Source organism: Microcebus murinus, chromosome 20 (genome assembly GCF_040939455.1).
Source record: "Microcebus murinus isolate Inina chromosome 20, M.murinus_Inina_mat1.0, whole genome shotgun sequence".
NCBI classification, from domain to species: Eukaryota; Metazoa; Chordata; class Mammalia; order Primates; family Cheirogaleidae; genus Microcebus; species Microcebus murinus.
The window spans coordinates 37,272,588-37,288,728 of NC_134123.1; the positions used below are offsets into that span (position 1 = coordinate 37,272,588).

Genomic DNA, 16,141 nt, shown 5'->3' on the forward strand with positions numbered 1-16,141 from the left:
ATATCGATTGCAACGCTATTTTTTTTTTTTCCTTTTTTTGAGACAGAGTCTCGCTCTGTCGCCCGGGCTGGAGTGAGCGCCGTGGCGTCGGCCTCGCTCACAGCAGCCTCCGACTCCCAGCCTCCAGCGAGCCTCCCGCCTCGGCCTCCCTCCCGAGTAGCTGGGACGACAGGCATGCGCCTCCACGCCCGGCTCGTTTTTTCTATATATATATTTTAGTTGTTTATGTAATTTTTTTCTATTTTTTTTTTTTATGGTAGAGACGGGGTCTCGCTCTTGCTCATGCTGGCCTCCAACTCCTGACCTCGAGCGAGCCTCCCGCCTCGGCCTCCCAGAGTGCCGGGATGACAGGCGTGAGCCTCTGCACCTTGCTCATTTTTTTTTTTTTTTTTTTTTTTAGCGTTATCTTTGTAAGCGAAACAAAACAACCCAGTTTTTCTCGTTGCTTTACCAATCAGAGCAAATATAAACTCCAGCGCAGGGTCTGGATTCTTCACGTATGAAAATAGATTTGACTATGAAGGGATTTTTTTTTTTTTTTTTTTGTATACTCATTATTTAAAAAAAACAAGTCCTGGGCCGGGCGCGAAGGCTCACGCCTGTCGTCCCGGCACTCTGGGAGGCCGAGGCAGGAGGATCGCTCGAGGTCAGGAGTTGGAGACCAGCCTGAGCAAGAGCGAGACCCCGTCTTTACTCAAAATAGAAAGAAATTAATTGGCCACCTAAAAATATATAGAAAAAACGAGCCGGGCGTGGTGGCGCATGCCTGTCATCCCAGCTACTCGGGAGGGAGGCTGAGGCGGGAGGCTCGCTCGAGGTCAGGAGTTGGAGGCCGGCCTGAGCAAGAGCGAGACCCCGTGTCTACTGAAAAATAGAAAGAAACGAGCTGGACAACTAAAAATATATAGAAAAATAAAATGAGCCGGGCGTGGAGGCGCATGCCGGTGGTCCCAGCTACTCGGGAGGGAGGGAGGCTGAGGCAGGAGGCTCGCTCGAGGCCAGGAGTTGGAGGCTGCTGTGAGCGAGGCCGACGCCACGGCGCTCACTCCAGCCCGGGGGCGACAGAGCGAGACTCTGCCTCAAAAAAAAATATATATATATATAAATAAAAAGTTGAAAAAAATAGAGATAAAGGACCCCGGCCTCTATTTTGCTATTGGCCTCTTTTTTTTTTTTTTTTTTTTGTGCGTGGAGGAGGCAGCCCGTTTCTTTTTGATGGGCCGCAAGGCGCAGGGAAATTTCTAGATCCCGCGAGATGGAGGGACAAAAAGAAGGCGCAGGGCCCTGGCCTCCTCTCTCTCTCTCTCTCTCTCTCTCTGCTTTTGAATTCCAAAGCAGGCGTGTAGGCCGGGGCAGGAGGAGGTGGAGGCCGGCGGCCTCCCAGCAGCCGAAAGAACAAGGCTGTGGCGGCGGCGGGGCAGGTCTGAGCCGTCTCCTGGTCTGAGCGATGGAGGCGGCTGTCAGCGACACAGAGAAAACCCCCTGTCGCCTGGGGTGTCACCCGGCCCGGCCCATCGCCCCCTCCCGGCCTCCTCCCCCGGCCTCCTCACCCTGCTAACGAACGCACACACACACAGGCCTGTTGGCACCAGGGACGGGGACGTCCCTCGTCCCGGCCCCCCAGGAATGTCTTGTCACCTGTCCCCCTTGTCACCTGTCCCCAGGACGCGTGTGGCAGGCGCGGTCTGTCTCCCGCGGGGCCGTGAGAGCTCTGATCTGTCGTTTATTTTTTTTTTTATCTGTAAAATTTTTTCTTTTTTTTTTTTTTTGTTTCTTTGTTTCAGTTTTTTGTTTCTTTTTTTTTCTCTTTGTTTCTTTTTTTTTTTTTTTTTTTTTTTATAGACAGAATCGTTTCATCCGTGCGGCTCTGCAGCTGGGTGCGACCCACGGGCCGGTGCACTTGGTTTCTTTTTTCTGATGCACGTGCACACGGTTTTGTTGGTTTTTTTTAGTGCATATACGGGCTCTCCCATTCTGTGTTTATAAAATTTAAGAGTGAAAATTCACAGGCTCTTCTTTTTTTTTTTATTTTTTTTTCCCCTTTATTTTCTTTCGTTCTGAAAGCTGGAGTAATATTTTTTTTTTTTTTTTAATTTCGGCATATTATGGGGGTGCAAATTTGAAGGTTTCAAATATGACCCTGCTTGCCCCCAGTTTTTTTTTTGTTTTTTTTTTTATTTCTTTTTTTTTAAAGTTTTTTTTTTATTCTAGCGTATTATGGGGGTACCAGTGTGTAGGTTGCATATATTGCCCGTGTTCCCCCCTTTTTCTCTCTTTCTTTAACAAAATGTGTAACGGCGTGGAAAAGGTTTAATTTATCTTTTAATTTTTTTAAATTTTTTTACTTTTCATTTTAGCGTATTATGGGGGTACAAGTGTGTAGGTTGCATATATTGCCCGTGTTCCCCCCTTTTTCTCTCTTTCTTTAACAAAATGTGTAACGGCGTGGAAAAGGTTTAATTTATCTTTTAATTTTTTTTTTTTTTTATACGTGGAATCATTTTATACGTACAGCTTTGCAGCTCGGTTTAATCTACAAACAATGCACTTGATATCTTTTTTTAATACGTATACGAATTCTCCCGTTCTGTATTTATAACATTTAAAAATGAAAATTAACAAGCTCTTTTTTTTTCCTTTATTTTTTTCTGTATCGAAAGCTGGAGTAATTCTTTTTTTTTTTCTTTATTTTATCTTTTATTTCGGCGTATTATGGGGGTGCAAATTTTAAGGTTTCAAATATTACCCCACTTGCCCCCGGTTATTTTTTTTTTTTTTACTTTTTAAAAAAATTTTTTTTTTATTTTAGCATATTATGGGGGTACAAGTGTGTAGGTTACGTATATTGCCCATGTTCCCCCCTTTTTCTCTCTTTTTATAACGAAATGTGTAATGGTGTGGAAAAGGGTTAATTTATCTTTTAATTTTGTTTTTTTTTTTTCACTTTCTTTTTTTAATTTTTATTTTAGCATATTATGGGGATATAAGTGTGTAGGTTATGTATATTGCCCATGCCCCCCCCTTTTTCTTTCTTTTTTTTAAAGAAATGTGTAACAGTGTGAAAAAGGTTTAATTTATCTTTTAATTTATTTTTTTATTTTTTTAATTTTTATTTTAGTGTATTATGGGGATACAAGTGTTTGGGTTACATATATTGCCCATGCCCCCCCTTTTTCTTTCTTTTTTTTAAGGAAATGAGTAACGGTGTGAAAAAGATTTGATTTATTTTTTAATTTCTTCTTTTTTTTTTTTTTTTCCTGAGACAGGGCGTCACTCTGTCGCCCGGGCTAGAGTGAGTGCCGTGGCCTCAGCCTCGCTCACAGCAGCCTCCAACTCCTGGCCTCCAGCGAGCCTCCTGCCTCGGCCTCCCTCCCCAGTAGCTGGGACTCCAGGCATGCGCCACCACGCCCTGCTTATTTTTTTTTCTATATATACATTAGTTGGCCAATTAATTTCTTTCTATTTATAGTAGAGATTTGGGTCTCACTCTTGCTCGGGCTGGCCTCCAACTCCTGACCTCGAGCGATCCTCCTGCCTCGGCCTCCCTCCCGGAGTAGCTGGGACTCCAGGCGTGAGCCACCGCGCCCGGCCGTACTTCTGTGTGTTGTTGATGTTACTCTCAGGCCCACCGTACGTCACGAAGACTGAATTGTCACTTCTTAGGACAGGGACGCGTTTGAGCTCGCAAGGCGGATAAGAACGGTGGGAGAGCCAGAGAAATTGTGGGAGAGCCTTCTGCTCTTTCACGCGTCTCCCGCCTTCTGCTCCAGGGCTGCGGATCAAAGAGACCAAGGAGGTTTACGAAGGCGAAGTCACCGAGCTCACCCCGTGCGAGACCGAGAACCCCATGGGGGGCTACGGCAAGACCATCAGCCACGTGATCATCGGCCTCAAGACGGCCAAGGGCACCAAGCAGCTCAAGGTGAGCCTGTCCCCCGGTGGCGCACGCCTGTCGTCCCGGCTACTCGGGAGGGAGGCCGAGGCGGGAGGATCGCTGGAGGCCAGGAGTTGGAGGCTGCTGTGAGCGAGGCTGACGCCACGGGCGACAGAGCGAGACTCTGTCTCAAAAAACAAAAGAAAAAAGAAAAGAAACGGAAGACGTATTGTGTTCTCTGACCCGCTGCTCTTTTTGTTTGTTTGCTTGAAGCTGGACCCCAGCATTTTTGAAAGTCTGCAGAAGGAGCGAGTGGAGGCCGGAGACGTGATTTACATCGAGGCCAACAGCGGGGCCGTGAAGGTGAGGCCCGCCGGGCTGGGGCCAAAGCCCTGTCCCCATGTGCCTGCCACCCGGGGACCCAGGTCCAGGCGGGCTGAGGTTGCTTCCGGGAGGCTCGGGGGGACTGGGGGAGGCCGGGTTCTGGCACGATTGAGATGAGAGGCCACCATCCGCCCCTTCATGCATAATGAAGTTGGCTCAGCCCGGCGCGGGGGCTCCCGCCTGTCATCCCGGCACTCTGGGAGGCCGAGGAGGGAGGATCGTACTCGAGGTAGGGAGTTGGAGGCCAGCCTGAGCAAGAGCGAGACCCCGTCTCTACTAAAAACAGAAATTAATTGGCCAACTAAAAATATATAGAAAAAATGTTGTTCACCTTATTTTTTTCTATTTTTTTTTTTTAGTAAACACGGGGTCTCGCTCTTGCTCAGGCTGGCCTCCAACTCCCGGCCTCGAGCGAGCCTCCCGCCTCGGCCTCCCTCCCGAGTAGCTGGGACGACAGGCGTGCGCCACCACGCCCGGCTCGTTTTTTCTGTGTATATATTAGTTTGGTGAATTAATTTCTTTCTATTGATAGTAGAGACGGGGTCTCGCTCTTGCTCAGGCTGGCCTCCAACTCCTGACCTCGAGCGATCCTCCCGCCTCGGCCTCCCTCCCGAGTAGCTGGGACTACAGGCACGCGCCACCACGCCCGGCTCATTTTTTCTATATCTATTTTTAGTTGGCCAATTAATTTCTATTTTTAGTCAAGAGGGGGTCTCGCTCTTGCTCAGGCTGGCCTCCAACTCCCAACCTCGAGTACGGTCCTCCCTCCCCGGCCTCCCAGAGCGCCGGGATGACTGACAGGCGTGAGCCCCCGCGCCCGGCCTTTACCCGTCCCCCGAGCGCTTTCCCGTCTGGGTACCGGGCCGGGGAAAAGACCCACCTGCCACTCGCGTGTCTCTCTGTCTCTCTGTCTCTCTCTGTGTCTCTGCAGAGACAGGGCCGGTGCGACACTTACGCCACGGAGTTCGACCTGGAGGCCGAGGAGTACGTGCCTCTGCCCAAGGGCGACGTGCACAAGAAGAAGGAGATCATCCAGGACGTGACCCTCCACGACCTGGACGTGGCCAACGCCCGGCCCCAGGTAGCGCCCGGTCGCCCTGGCGACCTCGGTCCCCCCGTCCCCGCCCGGAAGCCGGCGTGGGGGGGGACGGACTGTCCCGGTCGCGCCGCTGCGTGGGGTTTTTTATCTTTTGGGGCAGAGTCTCGCTCTGTCGCCCGGGCTGGAGTGAGCGCCGTGGCGTCGGCCTCGCTCACAGCGGCCTCCGACTTTGAGGCTCAAGCGATCCTCCCGCCTCGGCCTCCCTCCCGAGTAGCTGGGACGACAGGCATGCGCCACCACGCCTGGCTCGTTTTTTTCTGTATATTTTTAGTTGTCTGGCTCATTTCTTTCTATTTTTTTTTTTTTAGTAGAGATGTGGTCTCGCTCTTGCTCAGGCTGGCCTCCAACTCCTGGCCTCGAGCGATCCTCCCGCCTCGGCCTCCCTCCCAGAGTAGCTGGGACGACAGGCGTGGGCCACCGCGCCCGGCTCATTTTTATTTTCTATGTATTTTTATTTGGCCAATTAATTTCTTTCCATTTTTTTTTTTTTTCAGTAGAGACGGGGTCTCGCTCTTGCTCAGGCTGGTTTTGAACTCCTGACCTCGATCGATCCTCCTGCCTCGGCCTCCCTCCCGAGTAGCTGGGACGACAGGCATGCGACACCACGCCCGGCTCGTTTTTTTTCTATATATATTTTTTTTATTTGGCCAATTAATTTATTTCTAATTTTTTTTAGTAGAGACGGGGTCTCGCTCTTGCTCAGGCTGGCCTCCAACTCCTGACCTCGAGCAAGCCTCCCTCCTCGGCCTCCCACAGTCCACCGAAGGATTTTGTTTGATTCTTAACACGTCAAGGGGAGGACAAGGGGCACCCCTCAAAGTTCCTCTGTGCTCAGAAGTCCCCGGGGCCTCCCAGGGGAGGCTGGTTATTGTCTCAGACTCCCCGGGACCCCACGTAGAGTCGAGGCTGGGGCCTGGGCGGACGCAGGGAACCGAGGCTGTACAAACAGCAGCCCTGAGTCTGCGAGTCTTGCCTCCCGCAGGGCGGGCAAGACATCCTGTCCATGATGGGCCAGTTGATGAAGCCAAAGAAGACAGAGATCACGGGTAAGAGGCCGGCGAGGCCGGGAGCCAGGAGCCGGGCCGGGGAGCCCAAGGTCCTGATAAGGTCTGCAAGCTTCCCGCGTGCGAGTCTCGATCTCGGAGAAATTCCATGTGACGGGTCCCCTCTTCTGTTTTCTTATTTTTTTTTTTGAGACAAGAGTCTGGCTCTGTCGCCCGGGCTAGAGTGAGTGCCGTGGCGTCAGCCTCGCTCACAGCAGCCTCTGACTTTGAGGCTCAAGCGATCCTCCCGCCTTGGCCTCCCTCCCGAGTAGCTGGGACGACAGGCATGCGCCTCCACGCCCGGCTCGTTTTTTTTTCTAGATACATTAGTTGGCCAATTAATTTCTTTCTATTTTCAGTAGAGACGGGGCCTCGCTCTTGCTCAGGCTGGCCTCCAACTCCTGACCTCGAGCGAGCCTCCCTCCTCGGCCTCCCAGAGTGCCGGGATGACAGGCGTGAGCCTCCGCGCCCGGCCCTTCTTTTTCTTTTCATTATTTTTTATTTATTGTTTTTTTTGTTTTCATTATTTTTTATTTCTTTTTTTCTTTTTCTTTTCAGTATTTTTTATTTCTTTTTTTTTCATTCTTTTTTATTTCTTTTTTTTATTATTTTTTATTTTTTTCTTTTTCTTTTCATTATTTTTTTTTTCATTATTTTTTATTTTTTTTTTCTTTTTCTTCTTTATTTCTTTTTTTTCCTTTTTCGTTTCTTTTTTTCTTCTTTTTCATTTCTTTTTTATTTCTTTTTTTCATTCTTTTTTATTTTTTTTTCATTCTTTTTTATTTCTTTATTTTCATTCTTTGTTTTCTTTTTCTTTTCATTATTCTTTATTTTTTTTTTTTGCATTGTTTTTTCTTTCTTTTTTTTGTTTTGTAATACAAACAAGCCAGCAAGGCAGCAGAGACCGTTTTTTTTGTCATCTTGCGGCTTTGGGCGCGCGCGCCCTTTGCCCTTTTATCCGCACGCTTGCCGACCTGCAGGGTGGGTCGAGTCCCGGCTCCCCTCTGCCCGTCACCCCGTCACCCTGTCACCCTGGACGGCAGGACGGGAGACCCGGGGCTGCCGCCGTGGCCTCAGAGACAGGGCCGTGCGCCTTGGGGGGACCCTGGTCCCTTTGTCCCACCCGCTGTCCCTTCCTCCCGCCTGGACATCCCCGCCAAACGTTCGCTATTTTTAGTAGAGACGGGGTCTCGCTCTTGCTCAGGCTGGCCTCCAACTCCCGACCTCGAGCGATCCTCCTGCCTCGGCCTCCCTCCCGAGTAGCTGGGACGACAGGCGTGCGCCACCACACCCGGCTCGTTTTTTTTTCTACATATATTTTTAGTCGTCCAGCTCATTTCTATTTTTTTCTTTTTTAATTAGAGACAGGGTCTCGCTCTTGAGCTCAGGCTGGCCTCCAACTCCTGACCTCGAGCGATCCTCCGGCCTCGGCCTCCCAGAGTGCTGGGATGACAGGCGTGAGCCACTGGGCTGCGCCCAGCTCATTTTTTTTTTTCCTATATATATATATATTTTTAGTTGTCCAGCTCATTTCTTTCTATTTTTTTTAGCAGAGATGGGGTCTCGCTCTTGCTCAGGCTGGTTTTGAACTCCTGGCCTCAAATGAGCGATCCTCCCGCCTCAGCCTCCCACAGTGCTGGGATGACAGGAGTGAGCCACCGCACCAAATAATGTTTTTCTGTATATTTTTAGTTGTCCAATTAGTTTCTTTCTACTTTTTTTTTTTAGTAGAGACGGGGTCTGGCTCTTGCTCAGGCTGGCCTCCACCTCCTGACCTTGAGCGATCCTCCCGCCTCGGCCTCCCATGATGACAGGCGTGAGCCACCCCACCCGGCCTCAGCTCAATTCTCTCTATTTTTCTTTCCTTCTTTTTTTTTTTTTTTATTAGTAGAGACGGGGTCTCGCCCTTGAGCTCAGGCCGGCCTCCACCTCCTGACCTCTTGCCAGCGATCCTCCCTCCTCAGCCTCCCTCCCAAGAGCGCCCCGGGATCGGTTTACAGGCTTGAGCCCCCCCCACCCCCGGGCCGGGGCCGGCTGCCACCTTCACGTGTCGCCTTTATACTTTGTTCGCTTGGGGGGGTTGGGGGACACCGGACGAGCCCCTGGGGTTCCCCCCCCATTTAGCTCGCAGGAAAACCGGGGCCCCAGGCTCGAGGTTTTGGACGGAGTCAGGTGGGCCGCGGAGGGGGCCCACCCACTGGTGACCTTGACCTTTCATGCCCTCTGACCCCCGACCCCCCAGACAAGCTGCGGGGCGAGATCAACAAGGTGGTGAACAAGTACATCGACCAGGGCGTGGCGGAGCTGGTGCCGGGCGTGCTGTTCGTGGACGAGGTGCACATGCTGGACATCGAGTGCTTCACCTACCTGCACCGGGCCCTGGAGTCCTCCATCGCCCCCATCGTCATCTTCGCCTCCAACCGGGGCAACTGCGTCGTCCGGTACGGCCGCCTTCCGCCCGGGGCCGGGGCGGGAGGCCGGGGAGGGAGGCTGGCTCGCCGGAGGTCGAGGCCGAGGCCGGCCTCACTGAGCTCGAGAGCTGAGAACGTCGTCGTCGTCTCTACTTTAAAAAAAAAACAAAAACACAAAAAAAAACCAGAAAGAAATCAGAGAAATTGTCTCCGGGGCGAGAATCTCGCTCCTCGGGATCTTTCTTAACTCTGGGGTGGAGGCTGGTGGAAGGGAGGGCGGCGGTGGGGCGGGGGGTGGGGTGGCCGTCGCCAGGGGCAACCCCGTGTTTTGGGGACCCTGAGGCTGACATCCTCGGGGCCTCATTTCTCCCTCTCGGACGCGGTTCGGCTCCCGGGTGAAGTTCGCCAAGGAAAAGCTGGCCGAGTTGGAGGAAAAAAAGGGAGTAGAGGCCGATCGGGCCTCTACTCGAGGGGGACCCCGGGGGACTCTGCCGCCGCGTTCTCTCTTTTTCTGTCGCTTCAAGGGACGGGAGAGAGATCGGGGAAGCGAGCGAGGCCCGGCGGGCGAAGGAGGCTCGACGCCTGTCGTCGCCTCCCCGGCACTCTGGGAGGGAGGCCGAGGAGGGAGGACCGTGCTCGCTGGAAGGAGGTCAGGAGGCGGAGGCCGGCCTGAGCAAGAAAGAGCGAGGAGGCCCCGTCTCTACTCAAAATAGAAAGAAATTAATTGGCTAATTAAAAATATGTCTAAAAAAAAACAGCCGGGCGTGGAGGCTCACGCCTGGAGTCCCAGCCTCTACTCGGGAGGGAGGCCGAGGCAGGAGGATCGCTCATTTCTGTATTTCAGTAGAGACTGAGGCCTCGCTCTCGCTCAGGCTGGCCTCCAACTCCTGACCTCAAGAGCGATCCTCCCTCCTCGGCCTCCCTCCCGGAGTAGTTGAGGTCACAGGCGTGAGCCTCCGCGCCGGGCCTCCACCCACCCGGTGAACGCGGCCGTTTCGCTCTCACCCTGGCCCCGATGGTCTCAGGACGACGCTGCCGAGCGGCCCCGCCGTCGAGGCCGGCCTCCGCCCTGTGCCTCCTCTCACTTTGAGTCCGAGCGCCGCGTGGGTGACGACGGGGTCGCTCTCGTCCCTCCCCCCAGGGGCACCGAGGACGTGACGTCGCCCCACGGGATCCCGCTGGACCTGCTGGACCGCGTCATGATCATCCGCACGATGCTCTACACCCCCCAGGAGATGAAGCAGGTGAGGCCCGGCCTCCCCTTTTCTCTGTCCTCCCCATTCTGCCTCCTCCTGGTCCCCCCGGGGGGGCCTCGAGGAAAGGGGACCCCCGTCTCGGGCCCGGGCCCCCTCTCAGCCGTCAGCCTCCGCCCAGTCCAGCCTCGCCCGGGGCCTCGGCCTTTCCACCACGTGTGGAGGCCGGGCCGGGCGAAGGAGGCCCTCAGCCTCCCGGTGGGCCTCCACTGTGCTTTCCCTCCCCCGCGTGTTTTTTTTTTTTTTTTGGAGACAGAGTCTGGCTCTGCTGCCCGGGCTAGAGTGAGCGCTGTGGCGTCAGCCTCGCTCACAGCGGCCTCCAACTCCTGGCCTCGAGCGAGCCTCCCGCCTTGGCCTCCCTCCCGAGTAGCTGGGACGACAGGCATGCGCCTCAACGCCCGGCTCGTTTTTTTTTCTGTATATATTAGTTGGCCAAATTAATTTCTTTCTATTTTATAGCAGAGACGGGGTCTTGCTCTTGCTCAGGCTGGCCTCCAACTCCTGGCCTCGAGCGATCCTCCCGCCTCGGCCTCCCTCCCGAGCAGCTTGGGACGACTGGCACGCGCCACCACGCCCGGCTCGTTTTTTTCTCTCTATATTTTTAACAGGCCAATTGATTTCTTAACTGGGTGGCGCGGTGACGGGGAACGTGGTTCCCGGGGTCCGACAGGCCACGCTGCAGCCAGCCTGTCACCTGCCGGCCACCCACTGGTGCCAGTCGGCCAGCCGGACTCTCGGTCCTCGTCTCTAACAATGACAGTGCTTGGCCGGGCACCCGGGGGCTCAGGCCTGTCATCCCGGCACTCTGGGAGGCCGAGGAGGGAGGCTCGCTCGAGGTCAGGAGTTGGAGGCCAGCCTGAGCAAGAGCCAGACCCCGTCTCTACTGAAAAAAAAATACAAAGAAATGAGCTGGACGACTAAAAATATATAGAAAAAATGAGCCGGGCGCGGAGGCTCACGCCTGTCGTCCCAGCACTCTGGGAGGGAGGCCGAGGCGGGAGGATCGCTCGAGGTCGGGAGTTCGAGGCCGGCCTGAGCAAGAGCGAGTCCCCGTCTCTACTATAAAATAGAAAGAAATGAGCTGGACGATTAAAAATATATAGAAAAAACGAGCTGGGCGTGGTGGCGCATGCCTGGAGTCCCAGCGACTCGGGAGGGAGGCCGAGGCAGGAGGCTCGCTGGAGGCCGGGAGCTCAAGACCAGCCTGAGCGAGAGCGAGACCCTGTTTCTGCTTAAAAAAACAATAATAATAATAAAAATAAATGAGCTGGACGACTAAAAACATACAGAAAAAAAAAAAAAAAGAGAGAGCCGGGCGTGGTGGTGGCACGTGCCTGTGGTCCCAGCCACTACTCGGGCTGGAGGCTGAGGCGGGAGGCTGGGTGGAGGCCGCCGTGAGCGAGGCTGACGCCACGGCACGCGCTCCAGCCCGGGCGACAGAGCGAGACTCGGCCTCAAAAAAAAATTAGAGAAAATAGAAGACAGAGAAAGTTCTAGCGGGGACCCGCCGGCCTCTGCCCGGGGCGTGTTTTTCCGGCCTCCATTTGACCGAGCCGCGCTGCTTTTTGTCCCGTGAGGCTGAGGCTGCTGCCGGAGGGTTTGAGCCCCTGGGGGGCGCAGGGACGGACTCCAGAAACCCCTTGGCCTCCAGTGAGCCTCCCGCCTCGGCCTCCCTCACCAGTAGCTGGGACGGCAGGCGCCTCCACGCCCGGTTTGTTTTTTTTCTATATATTTCTAGTTGTCCAGCTCATTTCTTTCTATTTTTTTTTAGTAGAGACGGGGTCTCGCTCTTGCTCAGGCTGGCCTCCAACTCCTGGCCTCGAGCGAGCCTCCCGCCTCGGCCTCCCAGAGTGCTGGGATGACAGACAGGCATGCACCACCACGCCCGCCTAATTTTTTGTGTATATTTTTAGTTGTCCAGTTAATTTCTTTCTATTTTTCTTAGTAGAGACGGGGGTCTCGCTCTTGCTCAGGCTGGCCTCCAACTCCCGACCTCGAGCGAGCCTCCCGCCTCGGCCTCCCAAGTAGCTGGGATTACAGTTGTGAGCCTCTCTTCCCAGCTAATTTTTTCTATATTTATTTTTCATTGGCCAATTAATTTCTATTTTTAGTCGAGGCAGGGTCTCCCTCTTCCTCAGGCTGGCCTCGAACTCCTGTCCTCCAGCGATCCTCCCGCCTCGGCCTCCCTCCCGAGGAGCTGGGACTACAGGCATGCGCCACCACGCCCGGCTCGTTTTTTTTTCCTATATATATTTTTACTTGTCGGGCTCATTTCTTTGTAATTTTTTTTTTTTTTTAGTAGAGACGGGGTCTCGCTCTTGGGCTCAGGCTGGCCTCGACCTCCGGGCCTCCAGCGATCCTCCCTCCTCGGCCTCCTCCCAGAGTGCCAGGGTTTACGGCAGGTCCGGGCCGGGGTTGTCCCTCCCGGGAGCACGTCAAGCAGCGGGGCGACCTCGGGCGGGCGGGCGGGCGACCTCCCCCCGAGCGACCCCGTTTCTCTCCCTTCTCGAAAGATCATCAAGATCCGGGCGCAGACCGAGGGCATCAACATCAGCGAGGAGGCCCTGAACCACCTGGGCGAGATCGGCACCAAGACCACGCTCAGGTGAGCCGGGGGGGAGGGGGGGCACGCCCCTGGGGCATCACTGGAACGTTCTGGAACATTCCGGAACATCCTAGAACATCCTGGAACAATCTGGAACATTCCGGAACATCCTAGAACATTCTGGAACATTCCGGAATATTCTAGAACATCCTAGAACATTCCGGAACACTCTAGAACATTCCGGAATGTACCGGCCAGCCCGTTTTTCTGGCGGTGCGGGCGCAGGGCCGTGTCTGTCCGGGCTCCCCGGAGACATGGGCGTCAGGCCCCGCGGTTTGCCTCCTAGAGTCCCCAGCTGCTGGGTTTTTCCTTTTTTTTTTTTTTTTCCTTGATTTCGACCTCCTGACCTCGAGCCATCCTCCCGCCCCGGCCTCCACCGGAGTAGCTGGGACGACAGGCGTCAGCCTCCTCCACGCCTGGCTCGTTTTTTTCTATATGTTTTTAGTTGTCCAGTTAATTTCTTTCTATTTTTTTTTTTTTAGTAGAGACGGGGTCTCGCTCTTGCTCAGGCTGGCCTCGATCTCCTTACCTCAAGTGAGCCTCCTTCCTCGGCCTCCTCTTGTAGTGCTGGGATGACAGGCGTGAGCCTCCACGCCCAGCCTTTTTTTTTTTTTTTTTTTCTTTTAGTGTTTTTTAAGACAGAGTCTCGGTCTATCGCCCGGGCCGGAGTGAGCGCCGTGGCGTCAGCCTCGCTCACAGCAGCCTCCGACTCCTGGCCTCCAGCGATCCTCCCGCCTCGGCCTCCCTCCCTAAAGTAGCTGGGACGACAGGCACGCGCCACCACGCCCGGCTCGTTTTTTTTTTTTGTTTCCTATATATTTTTGGCTGACAAATTCATTTCTTCCTGTTTTCAGTAGAGACGGGGCCTCGCTCTTGCTCGGGCTGGCCTCGACCTCCTGATCTTGAGCGATCCTCCGTCCTCGGCCTCCCAGAGTGCTGGGGCTGCATGGGGCACCACGCCCGGCTCAATTTTTTCTATGTATATCACTCGGCCGATTCATTTATTTCTGTTTTCAGTAGAGACGGGGCCTCGCTCTTGCTCAGGCTGCTCTCGCAGTTCCGAACCTCGAGCGAGCGAGCCTCTTGCCTCGGCCTCCCGGAGTGGGCCTCCGTGCCCGGACCTTTTATTATTATTATTTTCTTTTTTTCTTTTATTATTTCTTTTTTTCTTTATTTATTTTTTATTTTTTGAGGCTGGGTCTCACTGTGTCGCCCCGTCCCCGCCTCGGCGCCCCCCAGGTACTCGGTGCAGCTGCTGACCCCGGCCCACCTGCTGGCCAAGATCAACGGCAAGGACGGCATCGAGAAGGAGCACGTGGAGGAGATCAGCGAGCTCTTCTACGACGCCAAGTCCTCCGCCAAGATCCTCGCCGACCAGCAGGACAAGTACATGAAGTGAGGCCGGGCCGGCCTCCGCTCCCGGCCTCCGCTCCTGGCCTCCACCCCCTGCCAGGGCGAGGCCTCTGTCTCCCTAAGTTATCTCGGCGTTTCCCCCGCCCCGCGTGGGTCGTCTGCTCAGCCTCCCCTCTCTCTCTCTCTCTCTCTCTCTCTCTGTCGTCGCGGTTGTTTTTTCTCATTAAATTTTTTTTTTTTTTTTTTTTAAAGATTTTCTCATTTTATTGCTTATTTTAATTTCTGGGGGACAGGACATCCTGCCTTCGCCCTTTTTTCTTTTTTTTGCCCCCCACTCGTGTTAGGTGCTCGGCCCGCTCGGCGGGGGCAGCAGGTTCTTTTAAGTTTATTTTGTTGGTTGTTTTGATCTGTGCGAGACAGCGGGCTGCTTCTGTCCTTTTTCGCGGGTGTCAAGTGCTCGACGACAAGGATAAATGTGTTTTGATTTGTTATTGTTGTTTGATTATTTAATCAAATGATGATAATCAAATGATGATATCAACTGATTGTCATTAAAAAGTGATAAATCTATTTTATCGTTTATTTTGATTCGCGTGACGTAGTGAATTTCGTTCTCCTTTTTCGCGAGTGTCAAGTGCTCGACGACGATGATAAATTTGTTTTAATTTATTATTATCGTTTGATTATTTAATCAAATGATAATGATCAAATGATAATATCAACTGATTATCATTAAAAATGATAGATTTATTTTATCATTTGATTTGCGTGATGCAGTGAATTCCTTTTTTTCGCAGGTATCGACGACTCATTGCATTTTTTTTTTTAATTAAGATCTTAAAATTTTAGTTATGTTCGTTTTAATTTAGATGAGACAGTGCAGTTTCTTTTGCTTTTTTTTTTTTTTTTGCCAGTGTTGAGTGCTTAGCCGGCCCAGCGTCAACGTTCTTTCAAATTTTTTTCATTGCTTGTAAAATAAACTTTAATTTATATGAGACAGTAAAACAAAATAAATTTTAATTTGTGTAAGACAATTTCTTTTTTTTTTTTTTTTTTTTTTTTTTTTCATAAAATTCCTGAATCCTGAGACAGTCAATTTCTTTTTCCTTTTTCAGGAGTACTAAGTACTCAACGTGCTTAAGTTTATTTTATCGTTTGATTCATGTGATGTGGTGAATTTCTTTTTTTCGCGAGTATCGACGACTCATTGCATTCTATTTAATTAAGATTTAAAATTTTAGTTATTTATTTTAATTTAGATGAGATAGTACGTTTGTCTTGCTTTTCTCCGCTAGTGTTAAGTGCTTAAGCAACTCAGCGGGACGACATTCTTTTAAATTTATTTTATTGCATATAAAATAAATTTTAATTTATATAAGATAGTAAAATGGAATAAATTTTAATTTGTATAAGACAGTAAAACAAAATAAATTTTAATTTATATGAGATAGTAAAATGAAATAAATTTTAATTTATATAAGACAGTAAAACAAAATAAATTTCAATTTATATGAGATAGTAAAATAAAATAAATCTTAATTTATATAAGATAGTAAATTTCTTTTTCCTTTTTCACGAGTATTAAGTACTCAACGTGCTTAAATTTATTTTATCATTTGATTCATGTGATGTGGTGAATTTCTTTTTTTCGCGAGTATCGACGACTCATTGCATTCTATTTAATTAAGATTTAAAATTTTAGTTATTTATTTTAATTTAGATGAGACAGTACATTTGTTTTGCTTTTTTCCGCTAGTATTAAGTGCTTAGCCGGCTCAGCGTCACGTTCTTTTAAATTTATTTTATTGCTTATGAAATAAATTTCAATTTATATAAGGTAGTAAAATGAAATAAATTTTAATTTATATAAGGTAGTAAAATAAAATAAATCTTAATTTATATGAGATAGTAAAATGAAATAAATTTTAATTTATATAAGGTAGTAAAACAAAATAAATTTTAATTTATATGAGATAGTAAAATAGAATAAATTTTAATTTATATGAGATAGTCAAATATCCAGACCTTGACTGTTCCAAAAAAAGAAAAAAAAAAAAAGAGAGATAGTCAAATAAAATAAATTTTAATTTATATGAGATAGTCAAAATAAATTTCAATT

General features: G+C 50.8%; 2 protein-coding genes across 2 annotated transcripts in view; both read left to right on the top strand.

Moving 5' to 3' along the window:
- Window positions 1–14,592, top strand: part of RUVBL1 (RuvB like AAA ATPase 1) — a 21,188-nt gene extending 6,596 nt beyond the window's left edge. The window contains exons 4-11 of the mRNA XM_075995938.1: window positions 3,771–3,922; window positions 4,148–4,237; window positions 5,190–5,339; window positions 6,340–6,403; window positions 8,643–8,841; window positions 9,953–10,055; window positions 12,578–12,669; window positions 13,909–14,592. Coding sequence (XP_075852053.1) covers window positions 3,771–3,922; window positions 4,148–4,237; window positions 5,190–5,339; window positions 6,340–6,403; window positions 8,643–8,841; window positions 9,953–10,055; window positions 12,578–12,669; window positions 13,909–14,068 — 1,010 coding nt within the window. The 3' untranslated portion in view covers window positions 14,069–14,592. The remainder of the gene's footprint in view (window positions 1–3,770; window positions 3,923–4,147; window positions 4,238–5,189; window positions 5,340–6,339; window positions 6,404–8,642; window positions 8,842–9,952; window positions 10,056–12,577; window positions 12,670–13,908) is intronic.
- MGLL (monoglyceride lipase) overlaps window positions 1–16,141 on the top strand; it is a 401,877-nt gene that overhangs the window by 224,635 nt on the left and 161,101 nt on the right. The gene's annotated exons all lie outside the window — the stretch shown is intronic.